The 17,563-nt window shown below is 42.1% G+C and overlaps 1 protein-coding gene across 1 annotated transcript in view; it reads left to right on the top strand.

Annotated features, from left to right (window-relative positions):
* The window catches only part of pkn3 (protein kinase N3), a 61,735-nt gene that overhangs the window by 30,586 nt on the left and 13,586 nt on the right, over nucleotides 1-17,563 (top strand). The window contains 5 exon segments of the mRNA XM_031287242.2: nucleotides 1,395-1,518; nucleotides 4,328-4,479; nucleotides 12,796-13,006; nucleotides 15,482-15,664; nucleotides 16,659-16,768. Coding sequence (XP_031143102.2) covers nucleotides 1,395-1,518; nucleotides 4,328-4,479; nucleotides 12,796-13,006; nucleotides 15,482-15,664; nucleotides 16,659-16,768 — 780 coding nt within the window.

Here is a 17,563-nt window from a genome sequence, read left to right as displayed (position 1 = left end):
TACTTCTAATTGATATTAACAGTATTATTAATAGGCTGATATTTACACAAAAAGGCTATATATTATGATTTATTGGGGAAAACCAAGCAATTCTAGGCCGAATGGAATGATCCTTTGTTTCATAAGCACATTTCAGACACTGCAATGATTCCACTGTGATATTGGTAGTCAAATCAGCAGGGCTGTAGTCAAGTCCACCTTTGTCGAAAGTCCAAGACCAGGACTAGTCGAGACCGTGTCAAGCCTGAGTCCAAAAAAGTTTGAGTCCAAGTCAAGACCAAGTCCAAATGAGAGACAGTCAATACCGAGACAGAAAAAAAAAAATCCTCTTCAAGACCACTTACTTGATTGTTTATAATTTGTGATGTGAGAGACAGTATATATTCTACTTTAAGATGATAATTTTGCTTTATTATTTGTAATAATCAAAAGCAAGTGCAGAGTAACACACTATAGGATCAAATTAGGCCATAATATTTACTTAAAATATATAAAATTAAAATGTTCCCTTTCTTGAACTTATTACTTGAAGAATTCATAGTACAAAAGTGCTCGCTGACATTGTGTCTGTGGCCAAAATGAAAATAATTGATGCCTGATGATTGAGGTATATGATGCAGCCAGGCGTATACCAGGCGACCAATCTCGATGCCCGTTCTAGATGGAGTTTGAATTAAACTAATACCTATTTTCTGAACGAGCACGCTTCATCAATGGTTTTGTTTTGAAGTAGGAAGTTACTTTAGAACAAAAGCATATAGTGCTGGACTCGGTCGAGACCAAGTAGAATATTTGGCGAGCCCAATGGCCGAGTCCAAAACAAGTCAGAGGCCAAATACCAACGAGTCCAAGACGAGTCCGAGACAACAGAAAAGCATCTTGAGTCCGAAATCAAGTCCGAGTCCGGGCTCGAGTACTACAGCTCTGCAAATTAGGGTCCTTAGATTGATCGATTAGTCGGGGGCACACCTACAACATATATATGTGAATATAAATTCATATGTACACACACATGTCTAGATGGAAAGAGAGAGGAGTAGAGAGGAGTTAGTGTGTCATAGGAAGTCCCCTGGCAGTCTAAAACTATAGCAGCATAACTAAGAGCTGGCCCAAGGCAAACCTGAGCCAACCTACAAAGGGTTGGTAGATGAATCTGACATCAACGAAGAGAAGCAGAGTTAATACCACTACAGTAAAATGCAAATGAACATTTATATCCAGGAATTTACATTATAGACGGTACCACTGACTATCCGTGTAACAATTTGGCCACAATTTAGCATATTGACCATACACAAGCCATATACTAGGTTTCCACCTAGTCTTGTCACTCCCATTGTATCATGATGTGTCTGCATTGGACAATATGCATTAAGCTCCCATTGTTTTTCCAGGACAGGAAGATGGTGACTACAGCACAGCAGATGTTACAGGACAGTCGCACTAAGATTGAGCTCCTGCGCATGCAGATTATCAAAGTCGGTCAAGCCAGAGACGGGGAGCGAGATGGCTTGCAAGGTAAATCTTACTACACATAGATGTACAGTTCTTGTCTTAGCCTTATAATCTCCACTGGCACAGAGTATAAAATAACCATTACTGAAAAAGTTAACTGCGACAAATCCATATACGAGACTCATCATTAGTTTTACATTAAAGGCACTCATGAATCACCGCAGTAGTCTCATATTGACAGATCACATAGTCACAGTTATGTTCAGAACAAGAAAAATGTTAACAATATGGAAATTGTGTCTAAATTACATGAAATAATCAAACTGATAATCAATGCAATTGTTTCGCATTACATCAGACACAACTCCTAACACATCTTTACACATGTTGAACGATCCTTTTTAGCCTTGAGTTAAAAACGTTTTTTTAAGTTAAATAACTGTTTCCAGGTCAAGAATTCATTTACATTCTCAGAAACTGCAATAATTTAATTTAGTTGGTTACAATTTCCTTGAAATCCATGATTTGGACAACAGAGCTTTGTAAAAACGATGTTATTGAATTATCATCCAGCCCTAGTATAAACAGGATTTTGTATAGATTACCAATGCATTTAACAACATGAAATCCTGCATTGTAGTGGTCCTCATATAGGCTACATCCAAATACCATTGAAGGCAGGTGCTGGACCAATAGAAGACAGTAATGAAAACATGAAAAAAGGTCTGCACACTGTAGCCCCCTTAAGTACAATTCATTGGAACATCCACAAGTGACATTTAATACTAGTGATCTTCTTCAGACTTGACCTTCAGACCCTTATATATACATTGAAATGGACAAAACTGCCAGTTGGTCACATTTTTTATGATTAACAATTTGTTTTCATTTTTTAAGCGGTATACAAAATACACAATTTACAACATAAACACATCCCCTCTCCCCCCCGAATCCCCTTAGTCATCACCAGTTAGACAAAAATCAAGAAAAGATGTGATAGTAACCATAACATTCAAGACAACACAACAAAATAGACAATAAACTGTAAACCAAATAAACATATGTATATGTAACAACAATAGGCACATAGTATATGCTTCACCCCAGCACATAGCTTCTTAGTAGCCCTCCAGAAAGCGTAAGTATTTTCCCCATTTTCTAGTGTAGACATTCAATCTGGCAAACCGTTTATATTTCAAATGCTGCCACTCTAGCCATTTCACAAACCCACTCCTGGATTGACAGCACCCCTTCATTCCTCCATCATTTTAGAATAATCTGTGTGGCTGTCATTAAACTAGTCTGGACCCAGCTTCTTATGTGCTTATCCATCCTGCTTAGGATTGACCCATCTCCCAGAACAAATAGTCTTGGCTGAATGGAACCTGGGTCCCTGCAATCCGACAGGTTATCATGTATCCCAATCCAAAATTCCTGGACCTTATAACAGGACCGCAGGACATGAAGTAATTGGCTGTCCTCTGTCACATTTCCAAAAATTTGGGGTCTTTCAGACCAATCCTAAACAATCTGGAGGGAGTCCAATGTCAATCAATCAGTGAATCAATCAGACTTAATTTATATAGCACTTTTCATACATACATTCACAACCCCTTCAATTCTGAAGCACACAGGTAGCCAGTGCAGAGACAATAGAAGCAATGCATAATCTTGAACTGAATGAGACGCGTGACATAGTTTTAATATTCCTACAGATTCGTTCCCACTCCTCATCATCCAGTGAAATACTCAGATTCCTTTCCAATGTCTTTTTGAGGGCTGTCCAGGCTCCATCCCCCAGGATCTGTATAAGCATAGAAGCCTCATGACCTTTTCCACATTTCAACACCACCTTATCTAAACATTCTGGTGCCTTCGGGGCTGAAGAACTGGAGTTACAAATAACTAAAAACTTGAGACCTAGGGATTCCAAATTGCTGTACCACAACAACAACAACCTCAAATGATTTAAATATGCCACTGAGGTACAGATCACCTAGTGTGACAATTCCCTTTTCTAACCAATCCCTCCAAAAAGGGAAGATCTACTAATACATAACTTTGGATTTCGCCAAAGACATGATGAAGTATTTAGATATGGATCCAGTTCAAATAGCTGGGCCACTTTGGTTCAAATTACATTTAAATGAGAGATTACCGGATGGGTTTTTTCCTCACCATACAGTTCAACAGACAGGCTTTGTAAGGGTGATAATGGGGCAAGAACAGATTGCTTAATACGACACCAGGGTGGGGCTCTCTCAGGAGCAAGTGTCCAGTGGGCCAGATGCCTTAAGGCATAGTAATAATATATATAACAATAATATAACATCTTTGGTAGACCCAAACCTCCTCTATCAATCGGTCTTTGTAATGTATTAAAAGGTAGCCAGGTTTTTTGTACCATTCTTTATACATGTCTTTGTTATCCTGTCAGACCATTTAAAATATGACAGGGGAACCTCCAGAGGAAGAGACTGGATAAGGAAGTTCAGCTTGGGAACACGAACCATTTTTATAACATTGACCTTTCCTGCTATTGAGAGATTGAGAGTCGTCCATCCATCTTAACATCACAAGAGATTTTATTAAATAATGGATCCAAATGAAGTTTAACTAGGTATTTTTACTGGGGAGGGAATAAGATACCCATATATACGATACCTTGCTTTGGCCACTGAAATGCACCAATCTCTAAAGGGATAAATATAGCAATACAATATAGAGCCCTCTTTCCAAGTATGTACCTCGCCATTAGGTCACGTGACACCCATTGTTTGGTCATATTAACTAAAAACTGGGTGGTGCTTATTGTATCTGTTCTTAAATAGGTTGATATAGCCCAAGTGTGACATGCACCACTTGCCCACAGGTCACCCTGTGGAGATGATCTGTCCTCTGGAGCTGCGGATAGCTGACCTTATGCACCACATGAAGATTGAATCGGCTGTAGCAGAAGGTGCCAAAAATGTGGTGAAGCAGCTGAGTGGGCGTAAGATTCAGGACCGCCGCATACTTGCAGAGGTGGGTACCAGCTGGATACCTGATTTTTTTTTTTCTAACCTTTTATTTACATTTTATGAGACAATAATAATTAGAATGTTACTATTTGGTGATTTATTACAGTTATACAAGTGTATATAGCTGTAGTACTTGAGTCCGGACTCAAGGTGCTTTTCTGTTGTCTCGGACTCATTTGGACTCTGGCTTGACTCGGGCTTTGGACTCGCCAAATATTCTTGTTGGTCTCGACCGATTCCAGCACTACGCCTATAAGCTTTTGTTCTAAAGTAACTTCCTCCTTCAAACAAAACCATTGATGAAGCATGCTCATTTAGAAAAGGTGCATCATATACCTCATCATCAGGCCTCAATCCTTTTCATTTTGGCCACAGACACAATGTCACTGAGCACTTTGTATTATGAATTCTTCAGGACAAATAATAAGTTCAAGAATGGGAATATTTCCATTTTATATTTTAAGTAAATAATATGGCCTTATTTGATCCTAAAGTGTGTTACTCTGCACTTGCTTTTTGATTATTACAAATAATCAAGCAAAATCATCATCTTAAAATAGAATATATACTGTCTCTCACATTACATAAATTATGAACAGGTAAGTGAGTGGCCTTAAAGAGGATTCTTTTTTTTCTGTCTTGGTATTGACTGTCTCTCGTTTGAACTCTGTCTTGACTTGGACTCAAACTTTTTTTTAACTCGGTCTTGACTTGGACTTGAAACTCTTTGGACTTGGTCTTGACTTGGTCTCGATTAGTCCTGGTCTTGGACTTGTCTTGGACTTGACAAAGGTGGACTACAGCCCTGGTATATAGGTGTTTAACAAAAACAAATACACATTTGAGATCAGAGCCAAACATAACAGAAATACAGCATTCACAAAACTAAATCTAAAAAGGTCAAAGGCCATACAAGTGAAATTTAGGATGTAAGAAGTGATTTAAAAAAATGTTTGAGCCAGGCTGAATCATGAGGGTTGTTTCATAAGGTAACTCCAAAAAAGCAGGGCTTATTGTGAAAAGTCTTGAATGAGCCTAACTGAATTGACATTTTTGTTTAATGACTTTGAAGCACAGAGAACATAAATACACTGTAAAGAAAATCGACAGACAAAACTGTGATGTTTGTGGCCACAGAGCAGAGGTTTGTATAAGTGACATAGTCTTGCATGGCCAGACCTATCTCTACAGCGCTGCTCAGAAAGGTCTGGCAACAGGACCATACAATCCTGGATAGGAGAAAAAACAGTCAGGGGTTGTTTGCATTTCTTTAAAACAATTACAATCGTCTTGGGTGGCGCTAAGCTCTGGATGCAGCAGCCGTGGCTCATCAAAATGGTTTTGGGAAGGAACTTGTTTATGTGGAACATTTGCACCCCGCAAAAGAAAACCCATCCATCCATCCATCTTCTTCCGCTTATCCGGTAGCGGGTCGCGGGGGTAGCAGCTCCAGCAGGGGACCCCAAACTTCCCTTTCCCGAGCCACATTAACCAGCTCCGACTGGGGGATCCCGAGGCGTTCCCAGGCCAGGTTGGAGATATAATCCCTCCACCTAGTCCTGGGTCTTCCCCGAGGCCTCCTCCCAGCTGGACGTGCCTGGAACACCTCCCTAGGGAGGCGCCCAGGGGGCATCCTTACCAGATGCCCGAACCACCTCAACTGGCTCCTTTCGACGCGAAGGAGCAGCGGCTCTACTCCGAGCTCCTCACGGATGACTGAGCTTCTCACCCTATCTCTAAGGGAGACGCCAGCCACCCTCCTGAGGAAACCTATTTCGGCCGCTTGTACCCTGGATCTCGTTCTTTTGGTCATGACCCAGCCTTCATGACCATAGGTGAGGGTAGGAACGAAAACTGACCGGTAGATTGAGAGCTTTGCCTTCTGGCTCAGCTCTCTTTTCGTCACAACGGTGCGATAAATTGAGTGTAATACCGCACCCGCTGCACCGATTCTCCGACCAATCTCCCGCTCCATTGTCCCCTCACTCGCGAACAATACCCCAAGGTACTTGAACTCCTTCACTTGGGGTAAAGACTCATTCCCTACCTGGAGAAGGCACTCCATCGGTTTCCTGCTGAGAACCATGGCCTCAGATTTAGAGATGCTGATCCTCATCCCAGCCGCTTCACACTCGGCTGCGAACCGATCCAGTGAGTGCTGAAGGTCACAGGCCGACGATGCCATCAGGACCACATCATCCGCCAAAAGCAGCGATGAGATCCCCAGCTCACCAAACTGCAACCCCTCTCCACCCCGACTACGCCTCGATATCCTGTCCATAAATACTACAAACAGGATTGGTGACAAAGCGCAGCCCTGGCGGAGGCCAACTCTCACCTGAAACGAGTCCGACTTACTGCCGAGAACCCGGACACAGCTCTCGCTTTGGTCGTACAGAGATTGGATGGCCCTGAGAAGGGACCCCCTCACCCCATACTCCCGCAGCACCTCCCACAGTATCTCCCGGGGGACCCGGTCATACGCCTTCTCCAGATCCACAAAGCACATGTAGACCGGTTGGGCATACTCCCAGGCTCCCTCCAGGATCCTTGCGAGAGTAAAGATCTGGTCCGTTGTTCCACGACCAGGACGGAATCCGCATTGTTCCTCTTCAACCTGAGGTTCGACTATCGACCGAACCCTCCTTTCCAGCACCTTGGAGTAGACTTTACCGGGAAGGCTGAGAAGTGTGATACCCCTGTAATTGGCACACACCCTCTGGTCCCCCTTTTTGAAAAGGGGAACCACCACCCCGGTCTGCCACTCCTTAGGCACCGTCCCCGACTTCCACGCAATGTTGAAGAGGCGTGTCAACCAAGACAACCCCTCCACACCCAGAGCTTTAAGCATTTCTGGACGGATCTCATCAATCCCTGGGGCTTTGCCACTGTGGAGTTGTTTAACTACCTCAGCAACTTCCACCAGGGAAATTGACGACAATCCCCCATCATCCTCCAGCTCTGCCTCTACCATAGAGGGCGTATTAGTCGGATTTAGGAATTCCTCAAAGTGCTCCTTCCACCGCCCTATTACCTCCTCAGTTGAGGTCAACAGCGTCCCATCCTTACTGTACACAGCTTGGATGGTTCCCCGCTTCCCCCTCCTGAGGTGGCGAACGATTTTCCAGAAGCACCTTGGTGCCGACCGAAAGTCCTTCTCCATGTCTTCTCCGAACTTCTCCCACACCCGCTGCTTTGCCTCTTTCACGGCAGAGGCTGCAGCCCTTCGTGCCCTTCGGTACCTTGCAACTGCCTCCGGAGTCCTCTGGGATAACATATCCCGGAAAGACTCCTTCTTCAGTCGGACGGCTTCCCTGACCACCGGTGTCCACCACGGTGTTCGTGGGTTACCGCCCCTTGAGGCACCTAAGACCCTAAGACCACAGCTCCCCGCCGCAGCTTCAGCAATGGAAACTTTGAATATTGTCCACTCGGGTTCAATGCCCCCAGCCTCCACAGGGATGCACGAAAAGCTACGCCGGAGGTGTGAGTTGAAAGTCTGTCGGACAGGGGCCTCCTCCAGAGGTTCCCAATTTACCCGCACTACCCGTTTGGGCTTACCAGGTCTGTCCAGAGTCTTCCCACACCCTCTGACCCAACTCACCACCAGATGGTGATCAGTTGACAGCTCTGCCCCTCTCTTCACCCGAGTGTCCAAAACATACGGCCTCAGATCAGATGAAACGATTATAAAATCGATCATTGACCTTTGGCCTAGGGTGCTCTGGTACCAAGTACACTTATGAGCATCCCTATGTTCGAACATGTTGTTCGTTATAGACAATCCATGACTAGCACAGAAGTCCAACAACAAACAACCACTCTGGTTTAGATCAGGGAGGCCGTTCCTCCCAATCACGCCTCTCCATGTGTCTCCATCATTTCCCACGTGCGCGTTGAAGTCCCCCAGCAGAACTATGGAGTCCCCCACTGGAGCCCCATACAGGACTCCATTCAAGGTCTCCAAGAAGGCCGAATACTCCGAGCTCTTCTTTGGTGCATACGCACAAACAACAGTCAGAGTTTTTCCCCCCACAACCCGCAGGCGTAGGGAGGCGACCCTCTCGTCCACCGGGGTAAACTCCAACGTAGCGGCGCTCAGCCGGGGGCTTGTGAGTATCCCCACACCCGCCCGGCGCCTCACACCCTGGGCAACTCCGGAGAAGAAAAGAGTCCAACCCCTATCCAGGAGTATGGTTCCAGAACCGAGACTGTGCGTAGAGGTAAGCCCCACCAGATCCAACTGGTAGCGCTCCACCTCCCGCACAAGTTCCGGCTCCTTCCCCCACAGAGAGGTGACGTTCCACGTCCCCAGAGCCAGCGTCTGCTGCCCGGGTCTGGTCCGTCGAGGCCCCTGACCTTCACTGCCACCCATGTGGCAGCGCACCCGACCCCAGCGGTTCCTCCCACAGGTGGTGGGCCCATGGGTTGGAGAGAGAGGTGCCACGTAGCTTTTTCGGGCTGTGCCCGGCCGGGCTCCGTGGCAAACCAGGCCACCAGGCGCTCGCTGACGGGCCCTCCATCTGGGCCTGGCTCCAGACGGGGGCCCCGGGCTTCCTCCGGGCAGGGTCACTCCATCTCTACCTCGTTTTTTCATAGGGTTTTTGAACCATTCTTTGTCTGGCCCCTCCCCTGAGACCACTTTGCCTTGGGAGACCCTACCAGGAGCACAAAGCTCCAGACAACACAGCCCTCAGGTTCATAGGGACACACAAACCTCTCCACCACGATAAGGTGATGGTTCCAGGAGAGGGCAAAAGAAAACGCCATACAATATTAAATGAAGTTAACTGTTTACACAATACAGTAACGTGAGCTACATAAATTAGCTGGATACATGGTTAAACGTAATTTGCTCTTACCAGTGTATCGCCGTGTGTATTTTGTCCATCCCTAAAACGTTCCAGTTGGAAAGTAAATGCTATAAACATATTCTTTGTAAATTTTTACAATAATTTCCCGAAAGAACCAAGCAGGCTTGCCTTGTTGCTCAGAGGTTCCGGTTAATGTTGCTCGATGCCACCGGAGTTTAAAGCAAACACAAAGAAAGCGTAATGTGAGGGACATCCAGCGGAACTTCGGGCGCCGGAACTATGCTGTAAATGAACCGTCTTCAAGAAAAAATTATGAAAATGCTATTTACTATGAGGCTACAGCAATGTGTCATTGTATTTTAGCACTATTTTACCTCTAGTGCATTTTAAGGCCCTGACACACCAAGGCAACCCTGAGCTAGTTTTTGCCAGCCTTCTTCTCTCTTCGGTTGCCTTTTTTTTAGTTTCTACTTGATTATTCTTATCTATGGATGGAAATACTTGTGCTGTAGCCTGAACTATTTTGCACTTCAGAATTTTAACCATGCACACACAGGTGGAATAGTTTCTTCTTCATATTTTTGCATTAATGTCTAAACTATTGAGGAAATATTTTCCTTTGACCATTAGTCCAGTATTAAACGAGATCGCTGCAGTCGGAAACGGCGAAACAATCTACAATGTAAGTTAATAGGACAATTGTCCAGCTTGTATTTACGTTCATAAAAGTGCTTGTTTTGCCGCTGACAGGCTCAAATTAATATTTTAAGTGTCCGACAACATCATGGAAAGGATTTCTAAGGAGGTCAACCTTTCTGTTAAAGAGTAAGATCCTTTTTTTAAACATAAAAAGTTCGCGAAATTGCGTTCGCTAAACCCACCAGACTCCATGTAAATAAACAGTCATTTTAGCATCATAAAATATGGGCACATGTACGTTTAGGGTGCGCGTTTGGTCAATGTTTTCTTTCTTTTATTCCAATTTCGGGTCTGTCAGTCACAGTGAAAACCGGGGACATTTGAAATACTGTGCAGATATTTTCGACTGAAAAAGATTTGAACTTGGATTAGAAGTACACAGTAAGTGCAGGTGACATCAAAATGTGACATGAACTGTAAACTGACTCATGTTCATAGTGCAGCAGTAAAGGGGAACCTTCAGAGGAGAAAACACTGTATTTCAGTCTGTCAGGCTCATTGTAACACTGGTTCAGCCTAGGTGATGCTAATCTTGAAAACTAGCTTTACCAAGACCAGGTTAGTCCGAGGTTTGTTACCATGGTAACTTGGGTACTTAACTTCCCTCATGAAACATAAGCCACTTTTTGACCCAAGGTTCTGGGATAGTTTAGGTCCCCAGAACTATTTTTAAAACTTGAAGGTTCCTTCAGCCCAGTGTCCGTTTCCACTGTGGTCTAAAACATGAGGATTAGGCAAATTAGTCCGCTGAATTAGCCCTCTTCCACCTAGACAGGTATGTAATATGTCTATTTCATTCATGAAATAACTTTACAAAGCGAGACGTGGTTGTACGTTAGTAGCCTACATGAAATGACGTCCCTCTTCCATTCAGCGCCCAGTTTGTATTTCTTTTCAGTCCGCGTTTGTTTTAGCCTACTATTTTTTTTTTTGTCCCCTTGTCCCCCCTGTACTTGTGTGTAAAGCGCCCTTGGCTTTCATGAAAGGCGCTATATAATTCTCAACTTTTATTATTATTATTACGTTGGTTGCTACAACAAACTCTTGCTAATGCGTGACACAGTGACAGTAACACCTGGTTTAGCTCACGATACATCCAAAGTAGGCTAAGTTACCTAATGCAACACTTCAAATTCAACAGTGCCTCTGTAACATATTCTCTTTTTGTAAATTAATGATTTTCTGTTTGAGCAAAACATTTATCGCAACTTTATGATAAGTAAAGCTAACTCTAAAAGATCTTTATGACAGCAGGTGTGGTAAAAACACTACCACCTTTGTCCAAAGGGGCCGCTAAATACGACACAAACTGAAAGTTCCACGTTGCCACTTTAATAAAGCTGTTGGCAAGTTGAAGCAGCTGTGCTGTATGTGTTTACCCATCAGCGACCACCCCAAAGGTTTCCGTACTTTCAAAAAAATACTACCATCCGATCAGGGACATTTTGGGGGTAGAAAGGCCACGGAAAATGTCCCCATAACTAAATTTAGACCCTGGTCCCTGTGGTTGTCAAAATGCAGCAAGTTCCTTAGAAGGTTCCTAGTTCCAGGGGAAAGTTCCTGCGGTCAAAACCCAAGCATAGTTTAATGAAAATCAGCCTGATGAAATATGCAGTAGTAGTTTAAACAATTTTTTTTACAGTTTTGCATTTATACAGGACTAGTACAGCGCCCCTTCAAAATGTGCCTGTTTGGAACGGGCCGATTGCTTGGCCTGTGGTATTTTTTATTTAACCTTTATTAATACAGATAATCTCATTGCTGCTTGTAGCATTCTCCAGAACCAAATTGTACCCCAAAATTACAGAAGCACCCAAAACCACCTAATATGCAACTCCACTGTATAGCCTAATACTGACTTACAGTGTACTTCTACATCAGAGGAAGACATTGTACTACTACATTTACATTACAATTAAGTGCAGAGAAAGAGAGACAGAGGGGGTGGAAAGAAAAGGTGGAAGGCATAGATATTTTGTCTGGCTTTTGTTTGATATTTAGTGTTGGCAAATGGCTTTTTATTTAGTTTCTTCTTAGCAAAATGCTCTGAGTGAATTTAAGCTGGGCTTTTAACGTTTTACACGGAAAAGCCAGCGTTATGGTAGTACCTTTTTTTTTTTTTTTCCAACCTTTTTAAACACAACAGTTGCGATGTTTCTGCCGCTTGTGCTCCAGGAAAGTAAAGACAAGTTGCTTGTATACCCAGCAATCATGTAACGTTGGAAGCAGCAAAAAGTGAACCGCAGTCAAAGCTGGTAAACCGCCAAATCCCCCGTGCTATTCTACCCAAAATATTTTAAACCAGTTATCAGGCAACCAGTTAAAATAATTGAATGCAGCCCTAGAACACAGTAAGCAAACAAAAGGAAATGATGAAAGCTTTATATTTATAATTACTGATATTGAATTAAACACTTCTGTCATGAAAGACTGCGGGGTAGTGCCACTTACCATGCCAGCAGAGATCAGGGGAGCTTATGTCCATTTTTATAAATCTGAAGGGAGCTCTGTGTTTCCAATTATATAATTTACTAACTTGAAATTATCGAAGACTCCTTTGATATTTTTTCTGACTGGTTTGACTCTGGCTGGTCACCTTTGTTTCATGTCCTACTCATCTCTCTCGCTCTCTCTCTCTCTCTCTCTCTCTCTCTCTCTCTCTCTCTCTCTCTCTCTCGCTCTCGCTCACTCTCGCTTCCCCACCTCCCTCCATGTTTCCTTACTGTCGCTACCTAATAAAGGCATAATACCCCGGATAAAAATCTTTTTTTCAGGCTTTACTCTTAAGAGTGTTCTGTGTCCCTCAGGCCCAGGCGCGAATGCAAGAGTCATCTCAGAAGGTGGATTTGTTACGCCTCTCCCTGGAGAGACGTTTAAGTGAGCTGCCTCAGGACCATCCCAAGCATGGTGCCATTAAGGAGGAACTAATGTTGGGAACCTCGCCTTCCTATGGGCTACCAAAGAAGCAATCCAACGCTCCGTCCTCTTCTTCCTTCTTCAAACCTGCCAGTCTAACAGGTTGCTAATAATATATTCCAATATATATTCATTCAATATCTTATAACTTGGTGGTGGAAGGTAACAAAGTGCATTTACTTTCAAGTACTTAAATACTGTACTTGAGTTACAATTTACAATTTTGTATTACTTTATTGTATTGTATTATTTTATCTTGTTTCTCCGGAAATTCAAAGACAGACTGTCATTGTCTGACTGGCTTGTTCAGAATACGATCTCATATTGTACTAAAATAGTTCACCGATACATGTTTCTGAAAACATTTTAAGCGAGAAATAGGCCGTGCAGTTGCTGAATCTGTCTTCATTTCAGATTGACAAAGGTCAGTTTAAAAGATTTTCGTCAGATTTTGAGAGACTCTAGTCATGCTCATTCCGCTCCCCGTTTCCAGGTTAGCACCAATCAGATGGGTCATTTGAGTCCGACTGCCGGCAGTACCCGCCCCGCCGATTATACACTGTGTTCCAAATTATTATGCAAATGATATTTTACACTGATTTTCCTATATAATATAATATATATATATATATATATATATATATATATATATATATATAATAAAATTTTCAGTTAGGGTGTAAGTCGAATTTCATTTTATATATACTATATTTACTGAAATCAAAAGCTATTTCAATCAAACACCTCTTAACAGGGCAAGTTACATGAAGAGATTTGTGGCTTATTCAGAGCACACACGGGTTTGTGCAGATAAAGGCATAATAAGGAAGGTTTCTGCCAGACAAATAAATCGGATTAAGAGAGCAGCTGCTAAAATGCCATTACAAAGCAGCAAACAGGTATTTGAAGCTGCTGGTCCCGCGAACCTCAAGGTGTAGGATCCTCCAGAGGCTTACAGTTGTGCATAAACCTACTATTTGGCCACCCCTAACCAGTGCTCACAAGCAGAAACGGTTGCAGTGGGCCCAGAAATACATGAAGACTAACTTTCAAACAGTCTTGTTTACTGATGAGTGCCGTGCAACACTGGATGGTCCAGATGGATGAAGTAGTGGATGGTTGGTGGATGGCCACCATGTCCCAATAAGGCTGCGACGTCAGCGAGGAGGTGGCAGAGTCATGTTTTGGTCCGGAATCATGGGGAGAGAGCTGGTAGGCCTCTTTAGGCTCCCTGAAGGTGTGAAAATGACCACGGCAAAGTATGTCAAGTTTCTGACTGACCACTTTCTTCCATGGTACAAAAAGAAGAACAATACCTTCCGTAGAAAAATCATCTTCATGCATGACAATGCACCATCTCATGCTGCAAAGAATACCTCTGTCTCATAGGCTGCTATGGGCATAAAGGAGAGAAATTCATGGTGTGGCCCCTATCCTCCCCTGACCTCAACCCTATTGAGAACCTTTGGAGCATCCTCAAGCAAAAGATCTATGAGGGTGGGAGGCAGTTCGCATCAAAACAGCAGCTCTGGGAGGCTATTCTGACATCCTGCAAAGAAATTCAAGCAGAAACTCTCCATAAACTCACAAGTTCAATGGATGCAAGAATTGTGAAGGTGATATCAAAGAACGGGTCCTATGTTAACATGTAACTTGCCCTGTTAAGATGGGTTTGATTGAAATAGCTTTTGATTTCAGTAATATGACCTCCTAATGCTGCAAATTCAGCAAATGACCATTTTCAGTTCTTTACAACTATAAAATGTTTTGAAACTCTGTTGTGCATAATAATTTGGAACAGTGCATTTTGAGTTTTTTTTTATTTTTGAAAAAATACTGTTTTCATTGGGTGGTTTGTTCAATGAAATTCGACTTACACCTTAACGGTTGGTGACTTGAAAATTATATTATATATATATATATATATATATATATATATATATATATATATATATATATATATATATATATAAAATCATTTGCATCGACTATTTAGGAAAATCAGTGTAAAATATCATTTTCATAATAATTTGGAACACAGCGTACATGTCAAATCGACCAAAACGAAGGACGACGGCCCCTCGGACGGACGACGGCAGGGAACACACCGAACAGACTCGAGTCACTGACCTCGCCAGACTGTCCAACGGCCGATTATCGGCTCTGTGTGTCCGGGCCTTAACAAAAAGGCAGTCTGTGGATTAGGTCCCTTCTCTTGTTTCAGATGTTACAGCAGTTCCAACACGAGACATTTTTCAAAGTGAAATTAGCCAGCATTTCATACAAAAAAATCTAAGTTTAGAGAATAGTCAAAAAACTGAAAACAGAAAATAGCTTTGTATTTTTTTTCTTCTCCCATTAACTTGTAACAGAGTATTCTTACATTGTTACTGGTACTTTTACTTATGTAAGAGATCTCAGTACCTCTTCCACCAATGAATAACTTCCCATCTGACCTCATTGTTTTGTGATCTCTAGAACAATTACATTTTGTTCATCAAGTAAACTAAGTTTTCCATTAAAGTTAAAATAGTGTTTTCTCAAAACTGAATTAATAACTGAATTGCCTTTTCTTAGGTCGGTTGGAGGTATGTTTAATGGGCTGCCAAGACCTGATGGAATCCATTCCAGGTCGTGGTCATGTGACCAGTGTCTCAGCCAGCCCTGTAAGCATCTCAGACGGAAAGTCTGTGAAGGTGAGAACCGGCCTATCAGGACGCAGTGCTAATGGCAAGGCAACCAAGGCTGAGGACCTCTCATGTAAGTCAACACTCCAACTAACACGTTTGGCTAATTTACTTCCCTTTATCTAAATCATGCAGCCATGTATTCAGCCATGGTTTGTGTTTGTTGAGTTTCTTGCAGAGTCTGAATCTGTGTGACCTGACAAAACACACACACGATATAAACATTTTATTTATTATTTAACTTAGCAAATACTTTATAATAAGAATTGGTCTTTGTGACTTCCACAAGTCTAACAATAGAATTAGAAAATAATTCTTGAATTAGAAATGTGGCCTAAACTACTGTTATTAATGCATTAACCCTGAACTTTATAATACAAGCTGCACAATAATCCCTATTAACTTACATTGTAGCTTGTTTACATTGTACATTGTAGCATACTGTATGTGTGACTGCACCTTATTTATGGCATTATTGTATGGATGCCCCACCATGACAAAAAACAATTTTGCTCAGTTTCTCGTTATGTTTTTCTTGTTTTTTAAAAGATCCTCCACTTCATATTTTGTCATTATGACATTTTCTTGTTATTACTAGATCGTTCTTATTATAACAACATATGACTTCTATCTTCTATCTTGCTTAATCACAAAACCAACGTTACAAACTCTTCTTATTAGAACATGATAATTTGGTACCAGACTCCATTAAAACATTTAGCTTAATACTGGACTCATTGTCAAAGATAATTTTTTCCCATCAGTTAGTTGGACACAAAAACATACAGTAAACAGCAATCAATATCCAAGACAAGCTTTGTGTTTTTACCGTAAATACGTAAATATGCGGAAACAAATAGCGCTCTACCACCATTTCACAAGGCCTTTAAGACATTTGACAGCCTGAAAAATATAATTTGTGTTCAGAATTTTCCATGCTTTGTATGGGAGCTGACATTGTATTTTTCTCTATTTAAAATATCCACACAGACTGTTACAACCTTTATTGGTCTTTAGTTGTTAGTGCCTGTATCAGTTTGTATCTCTGTGTTTGTGTCCACTCTCAGCGGAGATAAGTGCTGTGCTGAAGGTGGACAACAGGATAGTGGGGCACACACACTGGAGACAGCTGGGCAAAGAGGCCTGGGGCCAGAGCTTCAGCATTGAACTGGAACGGGTCAGTGGCTTTCACTTCAACAAGCAGCCAGAACTCCACTAACCTGTTTTTAGCATGACATAAAACATAATTATTTACTGAGTTACTGCCTATTGACTGTGATAAAGCAGTGTTACAATAAATTAATTTCTGAAGAGCATTTAAACTCAAGGAAAGTATTGATCAAATATCCCTCTCTCCAGGCACATGTTTCTAATGACACTTTATGCACTGTATTTGATGTTATCACAGACAAAGGGTCACATCTTGTTGTCTGAATTTAAGAATAAAAAACTAATTTTATTTATCAATCTGAGCCTGTCAGTAGCAATAATAAAAGCACTTTTAGTGGACAAAAATTGATGATGCACCTATTGCCCTACTATTGCCATTTACAGCGTTCTCGCTCAATACTGGACCAATTTCAAAGATTTTTGCTTACATTATGCCTACCATACACTAGAAGACTATAAAAAGACTAAAGGCTGATACCATCTCACATCTAAAGACATCCGTCTTACATTTAAAGTCAATCTCATCATAAGGTCCATGACGTCATAATGTCACTGAGTTTTAAGTCACATACTATAAGATTTTGCAAAGACTGGGGATCTTGCAGGGTCACAATTTGCAAGATTTTGATATAACTTCAGAAACCAAGACTTAAAACTTGCGATAATATCAAACACGTTTGATTGTTTTTTTGAACCTCAAAAGGCTAACTTAAGACGGCTCGAGATGATGGAAGCGCACCCCAACTTTAGCAAGACTCTCATGATTTCATTCTGATACTGGAAATTTGTCTGCGACTGTGGA

This window comes from Sander lucioperca, chromosome 14 (genome assembly GCF_008315115.2).
Source record: "Sander lucioperca isolate FBNREF2018 chromosome 14, SLUC_FBN_1.2, whole genome shotgun sequence".
Taxonomy (NCBI): Eukaryota; Metazoa; Chordata; class Actinopteri; order Perciformes; family Percidae; genus Sander; species Sander lucioperca.
This window is presented reverse-complemented; position numbering and strand designations above follow the sequence as displayed.